Source organism: Engraulis encrasicolus, chromosome 12, assembly GCF_034702125.1.
Source record: "Engraulis encrasicolus isolate BLACKSEA-1 chromosome 12, IST_EnEncr_1.0, whole genome shotgun sequence".
NCBI lineage: Eukaryota > Metazoa > Chordata > Actinopteri > Clupeiformes > Engraulidae > Engraulis > Engraulis encrasicolus.
In genome coordinates this window covers 11,867,708-11,885,059 of record NC_085868.1, presented here as the reverse complement: position 1 = coordinate 11,885,059, position 17,352 = coordinate 11,867,708, and the positions used below count along the sequence as shown (strand labels likewise).

The following is a 17,352-nucleotide window of genomic DNA, read 5'->3' as shown; positions in this document are numbered from 1 at the left end:
CATACTAAGACATGTATACGTGTATATCTCATAGGTCATGTATAACCATGTTTTTCCTGCCTCACACCTGCACCTGTGTTACTAAAGGCTTGTGCACAAGGACTTTCTTGAACTCTGATGTACTATATCTCTTGTTTCCTTGTTTTGTTTTTTTACAGCTACTATTTCCAGAACGGGTACTTTGATGCCACGAAAAGCAAAGGTATGCTATACTGCACAGGCAGACATGCGCCATGCCTGAATTAATCCACAGATTACAGATTACATTTGTTTATAATTCATAAATGCAAGTCTTTGATACCGAGGATTTGCTTTATTCTGCAGATTATAGATTATACTTTCTGTTCATTATACAGTATATGTATGCAGTTCATTGAAACAGCGGATGTGCATTTCTGAAAAATTATAATATAGATTATATTTGTGTTGTTTATTCATGCAGTTCATTCAGACAGAAATGTTGCATTTCATGTCTGTTTTATTCTGTAGATCAAAGCTTAATTACGACATCTAATTTGTGTTATCATTTATTTATTCATGCAAGTTAATTCAGAAAGACAGTGGCTGCATGTTAGTGTGGTTCAGAGGGCTTGCACGGCACGTGGGCCTCAGTTGAGCGTAACATCATCAGATTAGAGGGCAGGCACCCAGCAGGGACCAAAGTGGTGGTGTAACCTGAGAGAGAGAGCGATGGATGCGTAATAGATTCATTTGCCCTTCCTTTCCTGTTTAAAAGATGGCCCAGGCCACAGAGGACAACTTCAACTCCACCAGGAAGCAGTCGGTCGGGGCACAGTTCAAGGTAAGACTGAGTGTTGTATTGTTGCCCTCACCTGTGGTGCAGATGGGCGCGCTGTGCAGTCTGAACTGGTGTCCATTGTTGTCGCTCAGTCGTGGAACAAGCTACCACCTCGTACAAGTCATCCTCAAGCTTGGGAAGACTCTTTTCAGAGAGTGTTTGCCTTTATACACAAATGCAAAATGATCAAAAATGATGATCAAAAAAATTATACTAATGATGATAATGTTACTCTTTGTTTTGCTGTGTATGTTTATTTTAAGTGTTGCTCTTTTATGGGCAGTCATGGGTAAGTAAGCGGTGAGGGCGTCAGACTTGTAGCCCAAAGGTTGCCGGTTTGACTCTTGACGTGCCAGGTTGGTGGGGGGAGTAGTTAACCAGTGCTCTCCCCCATCCTCATCCATGACTGAGGTACCCCGAGCATGGTGCCGTCTCTCCGCACTGCTCCCTTTCAGGCACCATTAGGGGCTACCCCCTTGCACGGGTGAGGTATAAATGCATTTTCGTTGTGCGTGTGTGCTGTGGAGTGCTGTGTCACAATGACAATGGGAGTTGGAGTTTTCCCAGTTGGGCTTTCACTTTTCACTATCACTTTTATAATCTGTAGTTTAAGCCCTCCTCTTTTATAAATCAGTGTAAAATGTGTTTTTGCAGCATTCTCTGGGTGTGCTGATGGAGAAGATGTTTGCCGCCAGTCCTCATTTTGTCCGCTGCATCAAGCCCAACCGCACCAAATCGCCCGGCATCCTCGACAGCAACTTCATCATGGACCAGGTCTGTGGAAGGATTATTAGAATTTATTTCTCATTTATATTTTTGGAGATTGAAATCACTCTGTGTCCTCCATAGCTAACCTGGCTCCCGTGACTGCAAGTGTCTTTGAGTCTTTAGTCTAGCCAGGCAAACCATCTACATCTACATTTCTCCACAGGAGATGCAAAGGGGGTGTCTAGCTTGCGTTCATGAAATGCCTCCGGATGCTAATAGTTGAAGCTTCAATCGATTAGACCAGTGTTTCTCAACAGGGGTGCCGGGGCACCCTGGGGTGCTGCAGGCCTCCCTCAGGGGTGCCGCGGAAACGTGGCTGATGAATAAATTATGTAATATAATACATATTTGTATAAATTGATAAGTCAGTGTTAGTCAGTGGAATCTTTCATCTGCCATTTACGCACAATAAAGTAAATATAGGTCGCCCCTGTCAGCTGCAACTTCGAACGTAGATCGTGTGACGTCTCCAGATGTGTTACTTTTCTAAGCTTGTGTGGTATCGGATGCAGTTCCATGTTACGGCTTGTTGGTTTGGGGTGCCTTGGAATTTTTCATGATTTGAAAGGCTGCCTCACCTAAAAAAGGTTGAGAAACACTGGATTAGACCACCCACTCCTTCACTCATCTGTTAATGGACTGGTGTGTCATTGCCTTAAACGCAGCCCACTGGGCTGTTCAAAATACTCAAAATTGATTGGTTTCCTTTTTCGGGGGAATTTGAGATGTTGTAGCATGGTTTTCCTGTCCAGACTGGGAGAGACTTGCAGTCAAGATAGCCAGGCTACTCAATGGCAGCTTTATCATGTGCCAGGTTTGTGCAGGGTTTTATTTATTTGTTCATTTTTCATGTTCCTCCTCCTTATCTACATTGCTGTACCGTTTTCACATTCCACGTGTGTGAGCTCAAACATTGTGTGCAGCATACATAAAGCACTTAACAAGAGTGCAGTAGAGTTTACGGGACTAATGGCTGCCTGTGAGAACTGAGCAGGGCCTGCTGGTAGCCCCGTGATGGCTGATTATTTAAGATAAGACAGGAGAGGCAGGCCAATGGGTTCAACATCAACATCCCCAGGCACCAGGGGGCAGGAAGTTGGCAAGAATCGCAAAAGGGTTCAGCATTAACAATGTGCCCTTTGACACTTAAGTACTACTGTGCAATCATGCATGATTATTATTATCATGATCATTATTGTTGATATTGTAAAGATGATGATTATGATATTGATTCTTATTCTTATTGTGGTAGTAGTGGTAGTATGGAGCTGTTATGGTGTTGGTAGTTGTGGTGATAGAAGTGGTGCTTATGGCACTAAACGATACTATGCTGTAGTTGAGCACAAAATTTGTAGTGATGACAATCTTACAGGTTAGACTTATACCAGGGGTGAGGAGCCTTCCAAGTCCTCAGAGGGCTGTACTATGAACACAAACCAGGATTTCCCCTCAACTTCATTGTATTGCAAATGTAATTTCTTAGATTGCTTTACAAAACATGCCAGTTTCCATGTGAAACTGAATGGGTTTACCCCTATGGGTTAATGACATGCAGGCTCCGCTCCACACCAGACTACAGACCGTCTCTGACCAGAGTGCTTGACAATTGTAGTGGGGAGCAGCACTGCCATCTTGTGTGATGTTTGTGAAATGAAAATCCTGAAAAAGCAAGGGCGCCCTCTAGTCAAGTCAAGTCAAGTAGGTTTTATTGTCAATTTCTTTACATGCACTGGTCATACAAAGAATTTGAAATTACATTTCTTGCTTTCCCATACAGACATAGACTAATCTAGGTAAGGACATAGACAGTATAGACATAGACAGTACTTATACATGGACTTAAGACAGTATGGACATAGACAGTGCTCATACATCTAGCTAGTGTTGTTGAGAAGTACACTAAGTCCCCAGTGCAGGTTATGTTTACGTTTGCCTCAAGTTCATCTCCACAAACAAACCATACTGTGTCTTGCTTGTTGGGTATATAGCAGCCGTGGCCAAATAGCTGGGCTTTTCGTCTTTGTATCAGAGGGTTGCGGGTTCTAATCCCACCCTACCCTCTTCTTACATCTTCATGCATGGCTACAGTGACCCTGAGCAAGGCACCTAACCACTCCACATCACACCATGGACTGCAACTTAATGCCCTGCACGCATAGTGAACTTAAAGTCACTGTGAATAAAGAGTGTCAGGGGAGTGTAATGTAATGTAATGTAATGTAATGAGTAAAAGTAATGTATGTAATGTAATGTAAGTAATGTAATGTAAAAGTTTGATAACACATTATACTACAATTCACTGTTTCAACTGCAGCTTCGGTACAACGGCCTGTTGGAAACCATCCGAATACGCAGAGATGGATTTTCTTGGAGGCCGACCTTCAAAGAGTTTGCAGAGAGGTGAGAGGCGTTTACCCTTCATTCACGCTCGCATACCATATGCTTTGTGATTCTTAATGTGATGATGAAATGATATGGCAGTTCTGACCCATTTCACATTGCTAATTATTAGAGCAAGAGGCGTGAAAGTTGGAAACCACCTGATCGGGGCTTGATTGGGGATTGTGACTGTTGGTTTTCTTTTCATGTCTCGGCAGGTATAGCCTCCTGCTACTCAAGCCAAATATACCTCACGACAGAGAAAGGTATGTCAGCCACACGCCCATTCACTCACAGTCACTCTCTCACTCACACACACACACACACACACACACACACACACACACACACACACACACACACACACACACACACACACACACACACACACACACACACACACACACACACACACACACACACACACACACAGAGAGAGAAAACACACAAAAACAGATGTATTTATTTATTCATTTTTATTATTTATTTACTGCTTTTCCTTCTGGGAAATGGCTCATTTGTAAAAGGCCGCTCTCTCTCTCTCTCTCTCTGGTTAAGATGTGAACCCTGTTATGAATGTGCTGTTACCAGATTGGCAACGACCAAGTCATAGTGTATTTCTAAAGAATCCATGTAATCTCGTAGCAGTGTCTTTTCAACAACTCTATATTATATTATTATTCCACCGATGGAACAGCGTGCAGCATAACGCTGCACAGTGAATGAAATGAAATGTACTGCGAGTCCTTTTAGCATACACCACATAGTCAGTGAACTTTCATGTTCAGACAAAGCGTACGTACCTCTAACCACAGAAAAGTGCCCGTGGCAATTGCCATCATAATTCGGACCCATTAAACTCTTCTGCTTTGTGTGCTTTTGATGTTCCTCTTACTCCACTGAAAAGTCAGTAGTGACTAATTATCTAAAAGATGAAAGGAGCGAAAGGGAACGGTACAGTAATACAGTAGTCATATCAACGGCGCTGTTTCAGATGTCATAGTGGGGATAATTGGCTGATTTTATCCAGCTCATTTTGATAAAACAATGCAGCTGTACAGACTGCACCAGCCATTAAAGCCACCAGAGAAGTCTGGAGAACCCAAAAATAAGCCCTAGGCTTAACTCCATTAGGGTCTCTGTCAGAAGAGGACAGAATCAGCAGATCTACAATTTCAATAATGCTGCTGTGAAATTGAAGACGCTTTGATTTCACCACGTCACTATAATCAGCACATCAAACCATGTCAGCATTTGTGGCTGGCAATGCACCTCTGTCCTAGGGCAGTGGTGTGCCATCTCACTAACCTTCTTCTGTTGTCCCTCCTCTCCAGCTGCATGCACATACTCAACAACTCCAGGCTCACGGGCTGGACCTGTGGGTGAGTATAGTTTTAACGCCTTTGGATGGATGGATGGATGGACGGATGGATGGATGGATGGACGGATAGAACAAATAATGGATGAATGAATGAATGAATGAATGAATGAATGAATGAATGAATGAATGAATGAATGAATGACATTTGAGGTCGCTAATGCCCAGGAGCATTTTGCTTTTATCTGCTGGTGCTGTGTTTTGAACATCCCTAAGAAACCGAGTCACATTTAGTTGATGCAACAAAGTCATAAGATCTCTTTAAGTCACAAGATGTGTTAAACAGTAGCATTTTTGTGGGTTTATGGGGAAAACTTTCAGATTTAGAATGCCTAAAGGGAGGACATGGAAAAGAGGGAACTTAATGCTGAAAGTACATATGTCACTGATTGCGCTCACTGGTTTTTGGTTTATACGTATATATTTGCTTTTGGGTATATTGGTCTTCATTGAGACGGGACAATCAAATATGGAGACAGGAAATTAGTGGGAGAGAGATTGGGTAGGATTGGGACATGACCCAGGCCAGACTCGAACCTGGGTCCCCATGCATATGGTACAGAGTTCTTTAGCAACCCCCCAGTTTTGATCTGAAACCAATGTCTCCCCCCCCCCCCCCCCCCTCATAGGGCATCATCATGGGGCAGTCATGGGTGAGCGGTTAGGGCGTCAGACTTGCATCCCAGAGGTTGCCGGTTCGACTCCCGACCCGCCAGGTTGGTGGGGGGAGTAATCAACCAGTGCTCTCCCCCATCCTCCTCCATGACTGAGGTACCCTGAGCATGGTACCGTCCCACCGCACTGCTCCCCATGGGGCGCCACTGAGGGCTGCCCCCTTGCACGGGTGAGGCATAAATGCAATTTCGTTGTGTGCAGTGTTCACTTGTGTGCTGTGGAGTGCTGTGTCACAATGACAATGGGAGTTGGAGTTTCCCAATGGGCTTTCGCTTTCACTTTTCTCATGTCCAAGTAATAGTTGCTGGACTAGAGTAATGTGGTCAAACACACTTCGCAGTACTGAGTTGAGCATATAAAACTCAACATTTTCCATTGAGGGGGTATGTGAATGATCCTACACACCATATACTTGAAAGACTTTTCTATTTCCCGAACGATTCATCATCTAATCCCTCAGTGTGAACATCTGAATAAATAGAAGTCTTGTTTGGACAAACGGTTCAAACTGACACCTGAACTTTCCCTCACCAGTTTTCCTTTCATCAAATGCTGGAGCCTGTGGAGTGATTGAGTCCTCTGCGCTGTCATTAAATACGTCTGTCTTCTGTTGCGACAGGTCTTCACGTCTGTTCTTCAAGTACTGGCACCAGGAAGAGTTGGCTCGTCTCCTCGATATGCTTGGGAGGGCTGCTGTTGTCATCCAGAAAAGTATGTGTCAGTTCGAGGTGTGTCTGTGTCTGTGTCTGTGTCTGTGTCTGTGTGTGTGTGTGTGTGTGTGTGTGTCTGTGTGTCTGTGTGTCTGTGTGTGTGTGTGTGTGTGTGTGTGTCTGTGTGTGTGTGTGTGTCTGTGTCTGTGTCTGTGTCTGTGTCTGTGTCTGTGTCTGTGTCTGTGTGTGTGTGTCTGTGTGTGTGTGTCTGTGTCTCTGTGTGTCTGTGTCTGTGTCTGTACCTACCTGCGGATGGGTGATTGGCTCTTTAATTTCTTCATGCCCAAGGCACCAGGTAACATGCCAAGGTAGTAAATCATTGGGTTCACCTGTAGCACATCTTGCCACAAGTAGATGAAGTAAAAAGCACCTCGGTGCCACCTGACCTTGATGGTGCTGCCAGTGATTGTTTGGGATCTCATATCTGTGGCTGCCTAGAATCAGCTTACTGATGGTTTTATGTAATTTTACTAAACCGCTCAATTACATAAACTGAATCCCATTTGCAAGGCATTAACTAATGATTGATTCAGTCGAGATATGAATTTGCGAACATTGTCTTGGCTTTCTGTTTGTTTTATGATTCTTGATTCTTTTATAAAAATAACAGAAATTGCAAATACCACCAGTTTATATGCAAAACCTAAATGCCACAAAAAATATAAAAGATGACCCTAGCATTGTGCAATATAAAATTACATTTTTTTTTGGTTTGGATTAGATGGACATGTGTACGCCACTCATCAACATCATCAATGAGAGAAAAGTATCTTGTCTTATGTCAATATCTTGCCTGTTTTTCCATCTTTGATGTTGCTACTGGCTACTCTGTCCTCGCTTACTCTGTCCTCTGTCTTGCAGAAGTTAAAATATTTTTTTGACTCAGAACCCACACCATTGCATCATTAGCCTGGTTCCTACCAGAGGGGGGTGTGTGTGTGTGTGTGTGTGTGTGTGTGTGTGTGTGTGTGTGTGTGTGTGTGTGTGTGTGTGTGTGTGTGTCTGTGTCTGTGTCTGTGTCTGTGTCTGTGTCTGTGTCTGTGTCTGTGTCTGTGTGTGTCTGTGTGTGTGTGTGGCTCTAGAGCCCCTTGGTGGCGGTCCAATACACACGGAGGTCTGGGAGCCTGTAGCAGGATTCCATTTCTCCAGTCAAAAACCAGTCAGAGCATATTGCTTCAATGGGTCATTCCACGCCAAATCTCCGAATCATCCTGCACGACCATCTCAGATTTGGCAGAAAAAAATCAAGGAGGTTCACAACCGTCGCAATAGGAAAAGTGCAAAATTATAGCTCTCTACTCGTCATAGTTTTGTCATTAAAAATGCTTTTGTCAGGTACCCCCCTGACTCGTTTGGAACAGACTTCTCAGAGAGCCCACTTTCAGAGTGTTGTATCTAAAAAACTACTTTAAGTAGGTCCTTGTGAATTTCAAGGGGTAACATTTGGAACATGTACTTGTGAAATATGGATTTTCACACATCCTCTTGTCATTTACCACCGTTTTCTGGGGGCTTAAAGTTGCTTGAAAAATTCTCACCTTTGAATTTGTGGGCATCTTTGAAGGACTGTGGTAAGTGCAGTTTTAAAGACAGAGGTTTGATATGGACAATGTATGTTCCCAACTATTCTGTGCATGTTGTGTTGAAAGACTGATCTTCTGCGATTAACAGATAAGAAGATATGAAGTCTTTAAAATGGAAAAACTGAAACTTGGTGCCATCTTTGCCACGTTATTAAAAAAAAATGTCACGACTCACCACCATATTATCAACAGTTTTGGAAAGATTAGATGTCTGTTCTTAACATATCTAAAAACTGGGATGGTATTCTGCCTCATTTGGTCACAATGATTTTTTAAAAACCCACTGTTGTGTGACTTCCACTGCTCCTATGACAACCTGATATTGGGGGGCAACTTTGCCATGCTATACCAAAACAATGACAACAATCATCACAATGAACTGAACAGTTTTGGAAAGATAGGATGTCTGTTTGTAACATATCCGAAAACTGGGATGGTGTTCTGCATCAATGTCTTGTAATTACTCTTGAAAAAACCCTTTGCTGTTGCATCAGCAGCTCCTGTGAAAATGCCCAAGTCACATGAATTACCAGGGGCGGAGCTATAGGGGGACAAGCAGGGCATTTGTCCAGGGCCCTCCTGAATTTGTGGTAGGGGCCATAATCATGACTTTTGCAGACTTTTGGGTGCCAATCTATCTGGGCTGACACTGTTGAATGACAGGCAGTTTGACTTGGGCATTTTTGATACAAGAAATGTGACTTGAGTATTTTTGAAGCACACAATAAGAAACAGTTGAGTGATTTATATACCATTATTATTTTTATTTTTATTTTAGCTTTTAGGTAACTACATTTTTTGGTAACTAAATGTTCGTGAATTAAAGGTTATGGCCATGTGTTTAAACCTCAACACTGTAGGAGTTAACATTTTGCTATTATACCGTAAAGTAAGTCTTGAATTGCAGTAGTGATAAATTAGTTGAATCATTCTAATTTGTTAAGTAGCATTGTTAACACATATTCTTGATACAGGATGTTCTCCAAACTTTGTTTCAGCAGATGATTTTTTAAACAAATTTCTTTTAGCTGTTAAGCTATTTTGAAATTTTATTTCAATATATTTCAAATTTCCCATCACTTCTGCAACTTTGTACTGTTAGTAGAGGTGCATATGAAATGACCTAACATATAGACCTTTGCCATGAACCAATACAATGCGCTAGGTTCCTCGGTCATGGTTAGGACTGGGGCGGGGCCAAGTTCTATGAACAGGTCACCTTTGTCATGGTTTTTTTTTGGGGGGTGGGACACTTTTATTATCATGGAGAAGAGAAAAAAACAGTGATGATACAAAAGGAGGAGACTGTTCGTAAGGAGGTAACCTGACTAAACAGCTGTCCTGCCCCTCCAATCACCATGACTGAGCTACCCTGAGCATGGTGCCAAACCACTGCAATTCAGACTGAATGCTGATCAAGGGTCAGCTCTGTCACAGAGCTAAGCTGTGCAAGCATTGATGTGTGATGATCTACATTAACCCTGATGAGTTTGCATGAATGGACATACATGTATACATGGAGTGAAACACAAATCAAATGTAGAAAGAATAATCACATGATAAAAGGTAATATCTCATACACAATCCAAAATAATCCACAGCAGACCTCAGAACTGCATCAAAGTTGGTAAACAAGTTATTAAAGATTGTTATGAATTGTAATAAAAAGCATTGAGATGTGGTGATAGTCAGGATGTACTTGTTTCAAGATCTACAGGATGTTTCAGTGATTCAACATTTCATCACTTTATTCCAGTATTTGGTTTTCAGTGCCTAAAGATGAAGTTTACACACGTCTATAACCTTTGATTTACTGAAATGTAGTTTCAGAAAAAGCTGAAAAAAAACTCTGTCAACAGCCACTTTTACTTTTTTGCCGTATTATATTGAGTGTGTCGAAAATACTCAAGTCAAATATCTTGTGTCAAAAATGTCTGACTCCAATTGCTCAAGTCATTCACAGTGGCGGAACAATTGCACATAGGGCCTCATGGCAAATACTGGTAGATAGGGCCCCCATGTAGCCTGCAAAGATCAGAGCAGGGGCCCCACCTCAATAGAGCAGCAAGCTGAAGATGTCACACAGCCGTTTTTGCAAGTCTATTCTTAAAAAATGAGACAGAGCACCACCCCAGTTTTTGGATATGTTAAAAACAGACATTGAGTCTTTCTAAAACTGTAAATGTCATAGTGGTGAGTTGTGTCATTTCTTTTGTATAACATGGAGAAGATGCCACTAATATCAATTTTTCATAGGAGCTATGGAAGTCACCCAACAGTGGGTTTTTGAAAAATCATTGTGACCAAATGAGGCAGAATACCATCACAGTTTTTGGATATGTTAAGAACAGACATCTAATCTTTCCAAAACTGTTGATAATATGGTGGTGAGTCGTGACATTTTTTTTTAATGACATGGCAAAGATGGCACCAAGTTTCAGTTTTTCCATTTTAAAGACTTCATATCTTCTAAACTGTTCATCACAGAAGATCAGTCTTTCAACACAACATGCACAGAATGGTCGGGAACATACATTGTCCATATCAAACCTCTGCCTTTAAAACTGCGCTTACCACAGTCCTTCAAAGATGCCCACAAATTCAAAGGTGAGAATTTTTCAAGCAACTTTAAGCCCCCAGAAAACGGTGGTAAATGACAAGAGGATGTGTGAAAGTCCACATTTCACAAGTACATGTTCCAAATGTTACCCCTTGAAATTTGTAAGGACCTACTTAAAGCAGTTTTTTAGATACGGCAATCTGAAAGTGGGCTCTCTGAGAAGTCTGTTCCAAACGAGTCAGGGGAGTACCTGACAAAAACATTTTTAATGACAAAACTGTGAGGAGTTGAGAGCTATAATTTTGCACTTTCCCTATTGGGACGTTTGTGAACCTCCTTGATTTTTTTCTGCCAAATCTGAGATGGTCGTGCGGGATGATTCGGAGATTTGGCGTGGAATGACCCCAATATCAATGGCAGCTCGCATTAAGGAGTCACAGGACATATTATAGACTATATTGACGCTTTGAAGATCAACAGAATTTTTTTTTTTTAAAGTATTTTTTTGGGGCTTTTCAGCCTTTATTGGTTTTTGTGAGACAGGATAGTGGAGGAGAGACAGGAAGTGAGCTGGGAGAGAGAGACTGGGAAGGACCGGCAAAGGACCCGGACCGGGAATCGAACCCGGGTCGGCTGACTGGTAAACGTGTGCCCTACCATATCAGCCACAGTAGGGCCAACAGAAAATGTTTTTGAAGGAATATGATATTGAAGCAATAAATGCTCAGATTATTTGTTAAGTGGAGAAATTGAATCCTGCTACAGTCTCCCAGACCTAGTGGTGGAGCTCACGAAGCTGCGCGGAACCACAGGTCGGGCAAGAGTCAGGCAATTATATCGTAGGTGCTGTTTCCACGTAGCAGGATATTTTTATATTTGGAAATGCAACAGGTGGTTAACAATAAAAACTCCATTGTAACATGTGCGTTACATGTGCGTTTTACCCCCCTAAATGGGATATTTTTAAAGCCGGATTTTTGATATGTGGATTTTAAAACTCTGGCTACGTGGAGACAGAAGGCCAAAACTAATGCGTTTTCAAAAATAGAAGGCTAGATGGAAACAGCTTCATAGTATGGACTGATAGTACTCAGGAAATAGCGAGTAGCTACATGTGTGGAAGTAGCTTTACTCTTGACTAAGCCCAGTATGTGTGCACTGTAGATTATGCTTACCTGATACTTCCAATACTGACCGTAGAAGAAGAATAACATTTCCATACTCCCCTCGCCATCATCTCGTAATACGCTGTTATGACGTGAGTAAGCCCTCCTGTCTCTACTCTCCTTGCTCTTGACTAAGGCCAGTATGTGTGCACTGTAGATTACAGAGCGGTGATGTGCAGGCGGCGGTACCTGGAGCTGGTGGAGGAGATGAAGAGGCAGAGGCAGGCCCAGAGAGAGGAGGAGGAGCGTAGGAGGAGAGAGGCCGAGGAGGAGAGGAGGAGACAGCTGGAGGAGGAAGAGGAGGAGAGGAGGCGACGACTCATTGAGCAGGAGAACAAGAGTGAGTTGTTGCTTTCAATCACGTTTAGAATGGTGGTTCGATGAATTGCCTATTGAATTACTTGCTCCTACAGTAAGACCACTCAAATTGATTCCATTGGAATCAGTAACTTTGTCTTGAAATAAATATGACATGTGGCAAAACTGCTATCCACATTCACAGTCTGTAACACATTCCAAGCTAAGTTACATGACCTTCATAACACATTCCAAGCTACATGACCTTCATAACACATTCCAAGATACAAGAAAACCATCTCTCTCTTTGCTCCATTCGGAAGTGGCACTATTTTTTTTAAAAACATTTGTTTTGTATTCATCACTCTGCGTGCAATTCCTGCCAATTGGATGTAGTTGGTTTGTGTTTCCCAGGGCCGGTGTCGCCGCCAGTCCCTCTACCCCGCACCTCCAAGAAGAAGCCGGAGCCCAGGCCTCGCTCCTTCCTCACGGGCCCCCAGGCAGCACACCTGACCCCCGTGCCACGGCCTCGCAGCAAGCTCTTCGAGGTTACAAGACATTATACCACTTATATCCATTTGTCTATTCTATTCTATTGTATTCTATTCTATTTTATTCTGTTCTATGACATTATATTATGTTATATTTTGATCATCCAATTACTGTTTTCATGCCAGACGTTGGTAGCTGCTTGTTGCTACTTGGCTCATCGAGGTTATAAGACATTATACCACTTATATCCATTTGTCTATTGTATTTTATTGTATTCTACTCTATTTTATTCTGTTCTATTACATTATATTATGTTATATTTTGATCATCCAATTACTGTTTTCATGCCAGACATTGGTAGCTGCTTGTTGCTACTTGGCTCATCGCAATGTTCCGTTGAATAGAATGGCTCGCCCCAACATTCCCACAGCTCCGCCCTGCTCTGGCTTCCTGTATCTGCTTTCTAATTCACTTCAAAAATTTCCTTTTGGCTTTCAAGTCACTGCGTGGTCATATCAGGCCCCTTCTTGCCAGAGGTATCAATCCCAGGGTTCAGAAAGTTAAAGGGACACTGTGTGAGATTTTTAGTTGTTTAGAGTAGAGGAGTAGAGTAGAGGAACTTTATTAATTCCCAGGGGGAAATTCAGGTATCCAGTAGCTTACAGTGGCTTCAAAAAGTCTACACACCCCTCTTCAAATGTCAGGTTTTTGTGATGTAAAAAAATGACCGAAAGACAAATAAATTCACAGCTTTTTCCACCTTCAATCTAAACTATTAACCTGTACAATGCAATTGAGAAACAAGCATAAAGCTTTAAATGGAAACAATAGAAAATAAAAAACTTCAATTAACATGGTTGCATAAATATACACACCCTTAAATTAATACTTAGTTGCAGCACCTTTGGCTTGTCTGGGCCATTCCAAAACCTCAATATTATTCTGGTGAAGCCATTCTTTTTGTAGACTTAGGCGTGTGCTTGGAGAAATTGTCGTTCTGAAAGATTAGTTCCTCTGCATCTTCACCTTTCTACCAGGGGGCCGAAGGTTTTGTGCCACTACCACGCCCCCTATGGAAATTTTCATAATTCTCTCCTCCATAATGAAGGCCCCAGTTACAACTGAAGAAAAACAGCACAAAAGAACAATGCTGCCACCACCATACTTCATGTTAGGTATGGTGTTATTGGGGTGATGTTTTGTGCCAAATATACCCTTTGGAATTATGACCAAGTTCAATCTCTTGGTGGAGTAAATCTAGCAGAAAATACTTCTGTAATCTCCCAAATGCATGTGAGAAGATATGTGATGGTCAGGTGAAACCGATGTCAAACATTTTGGACATAATTCCAAGAGGTATGTTTGGCACAAAAACAACACTACATTGCCAAGGTAACGCCATGCGTAAAGTGAAGCATGGTGGTGGCGGCATCATGCTATGTGACTGTTGTTCTTTTGCTGTAACTGGGGCTTAAGTCAGGGAGGAAGGAATTATGACAAAACCTTCTGCCCCCTGTTAGAAAGGTGATGATGCAGATGAACTTAATCATTCAGAACGACAATTACCTCAGACACATGCCAAAAATCAACAAAAAATGGCTTCATTAGAATAAGATTGAGGTTTTGGAATGGCCCAGACAGAGTTCAGACCTGTATGACACGGAACATCTGTTGGGCGATCTGAGAAGGGCTGTGCAGATGAGATGCATTCACAATCTGTCAGATTTGGAGTGCTTTTGCAAAGATAAGTGGAAAAAATTGTCACATCAACGTTTGCCATGCTGATAGAGTCTTACTAAAAAAAGACTGAGTACTGTAATCAAAGGAAAGGTGCTGCAACAAGGTATTAGTTCAAGGGTGTGCATATTTATGCAACCATGTTAATTCAAGTTTTTTATTTTCTATTCTTTCCCTTTAAAACTTTGGTCTTGTTTTTCAACTGCATTGTGCACGATAATAGTTTAGATTTAAGTGGGAAAAGTTGTGAAATTATTTGTCTTTCGGTCAGTTTTTCACATCACAAAAACATGTCATTTGAACAGTGGTGTGTAGACTTTCGGGAGGCACTGTACATAAATACACAAATAGACAAATGCCCACATGGACATTTCAAGACACAAATAACACAGGAATAGTCATCAAGGAGGGGAAAATAAAAATAAAAATAGTAAAGATAAAGAATGTGAAAAAGTAATATGTAAAAAATGTAAAAAGGTAATTGTGCAAAAAGACATTCTGTGAGTTGGGATAGACCATGTGCAGAAAACATACTCTGTCAGTTAAGGTAGACAGTCTTAACATGACCAGTGTTGACAGATACATCTATGATATAGTATAGTTTGTAGAAGTAGGCAATGTACAGAGTATGATAGGGGTGAAAATGTCTCACAATGTCACAGTAAAGTACAGGTAAGTGTATAGACAACCACACACCCACGCGCACACTCACACACACACACACACACACACACCACACACACACACACACACACACACACACACACACACACACACACACACACACACACACACACACACACACACACACACACACACACACACACACACACACACACACACACACACACACAAAGAGGTTCCCAGTAACTGGGCCAGCTCCGCCAGATCACAGTCTTTGCTTGTGGTAAGCAGGAAAATAAGTATGTCCAGTGGTAAACAGTCAAAAGTTTATTTCCAGAATTTATGCTGCCCATTCACCAATGTTACCTTTTTCATGAAGACTTACCACCACCATCAAATTCTAGGTATTCATTATGACTGGAAAAATTGCACTTTTCATACATGAAAAAGGGGATCTTCTCCATGGTCCGCCATTCTGAATTTCCAAAAATAGCCATTTTTAGCTGCAAAAATGACTCTACTTGGACCATACTAGAAAATATTTGTTTATTACTTAGTAAACTTTCATGTAAAGATCAAATTTGGCAATAGGCAGCCCAGTTTCAATGAGCAGCATAGTTGCAGTACCTTTTTTGACCATTTCTTGCGCAGTGTCCCTTTAAAAACCGCTTCTGCAAATTTGATCCAACCAGCACTGAATCAGATGGTTGTAATGAGCACTCCAGACGGGGAGCCCAGTGACTCAGTGAAGACACCTGTGTTTGAAGGAAAATGTGGCAGGTTTTGTTTCCCTCTGAACCAGGGATTTAACACCTGTGCTTCTTACTGTACATCTCTGACATGCTACAGCACTGGTTCCCAACCTTTTTTTGATCAAACGCCCCCTGGACCTCATCATAAGCCTCCTCAACACCCCCCTGACCTCATTAAAAGCCTGCCAACGCCCCCCCTTAGTATTAAAGAATAAAATAGACTAATGTTCCCCAATGGCAACTAAGCAACACACCCTCTCAGCTGTATCCCTCTCAACGCCCCTCGGGGGACTGTAGAGCCCCCGTTGAGAAACGCTACTCTGCAGCTACGGCAGCGTCCCGTAGATCCTCTTACAAAGGTCTCCTCCATGTTGACCGGGTCCCGCCTCAAGCACAAAAGGTGACCGTGATTTTGCTGTTTAGGGCCCCCGGCTCTGGGACGGTTTCCCCCTCGACATCAGATCTGCTCCCCCGATCACCACGTTCAAATCCAGACTCATAGCGTTTTTATACGGTACTTTGGCATTTGGCTCGTAATTTGTTAAGTCTTCTCTTTTCTAAATCAAACTTTTATCTTGCTTTTTTTAATGCTTCATGTATACTTTTTATTTTTTGTTCCATGCTATCATGCTCTACTGTGTTGATCTTCTACTGTGTAAGTGTGTGGGGTAATTTGTGTCTGTTTTGCAACTGTGCAGGCTGTGATTGTATACATCTATTGGAGTGTGTGCGTGTATTCCACTTTTCTGCTGCTAGATCCTGTGATGTTTTTATTGCTAGTAGTGTTCGTTTTATTGCTAGTAGTGTCCGTTACAGCACTTTGGTCAGTCTTCATTGTTTTTTTTAACGGAACAGTCCATGGAAATAAGCTCATTTCCACCTCCCCTTGATTGAAATAATTAGATTTAACTTTCTCCTGTTCTTCCAGTTGTTCTAAGAGTCTAATGATATTACTTCTTAGTATGTATCATTGAACTGAATGGGACCACTTGGTACTGTTTTTGGTACCATCCGGTTCAATGATCTGAGTGAGTGAACCCATTCAATGAATGTGATTGTGCATATTTCCAAAAAATGGTGGACTGTTCCTTTAAATGTTTGACAAATTCTATGACTTCCTTACTTATTGACATACTGTTCCTGGACAGGCAACGCCGTTTGACAACGACCTAGGGGGACTTGCTCATGAGGAGCGCGTCCGAGAGAAGCACAAGCGGCGGCGGAACACGATCAGATGGTTCCGGGAGACGCAGGCCCGCAAGGTGGTTCGCAACGGCGAGTTCCCGTGCTGGTTTCATGGGATGATCACGCGCCGGTGAGTTCCCGCTTGCCAAAAACCACAGGTGCACTGAAAGGTTTAGAAAGGTGTAGGGCTGCGATGGCTCAATGAGCTAAGACGCCATACCATTACGCAGGCATTCTGAGTTCGATT

General features: G+C 42.2%; 1 protein-coding gene across 2 annotated transcripts in view; it reads left to right on the top strand.

Moving 5' to 3' along the window:
• Window positions 1-17,352, top strand: part of LOC134459333 (myosin-IIIb) — a 60,074-nt gene that overhangs the window by 36,916 nt on the left and 5,806 nt on the right. Inside the window, exons 16-25 of one of the 2 annotated variants that reach the window (XM_063211654.1) lie at window positions 159-202; window positions 737-802; window positions 1,454-1,573; window positions 3,882-3,967; window positions 4,165-4,212; window positions 5,281-5,328; window positions 6,619-6,710; window positions 12,176-12,358; window positions 12,730-12,863; window positions 17,069-17,235. In XM_063211654.1, the coding sequence (XP_063067724.1) occupies window positions 159-202; window positions 737-802; window positions 1,454-1,573; window positions 3,882-3,967; window positions 4,165-4,212; window positions 5,281-5,328; window positions 6,619-6,710; window positions 12,176-12,358; window positions 12,730-12,863; window positions 17,069-17,235 (988 nt within the window). Of the gene's footprint in view, window positions 1-158; window positions 203-736; window positions 803-1,453; window positions 1,574-3,881; window positions 3,968-4,164; window positions 4,213-5,280; window positions 5,329-6,618; window positions 6,711-12,175; window positions 12,359-12,711; window positions 12,864-17,068; window positions 17,236-17,352 lie in introns of both variants that reach the window. The other variant, XM_063211653.1, reaches the window with a different exon arrangement.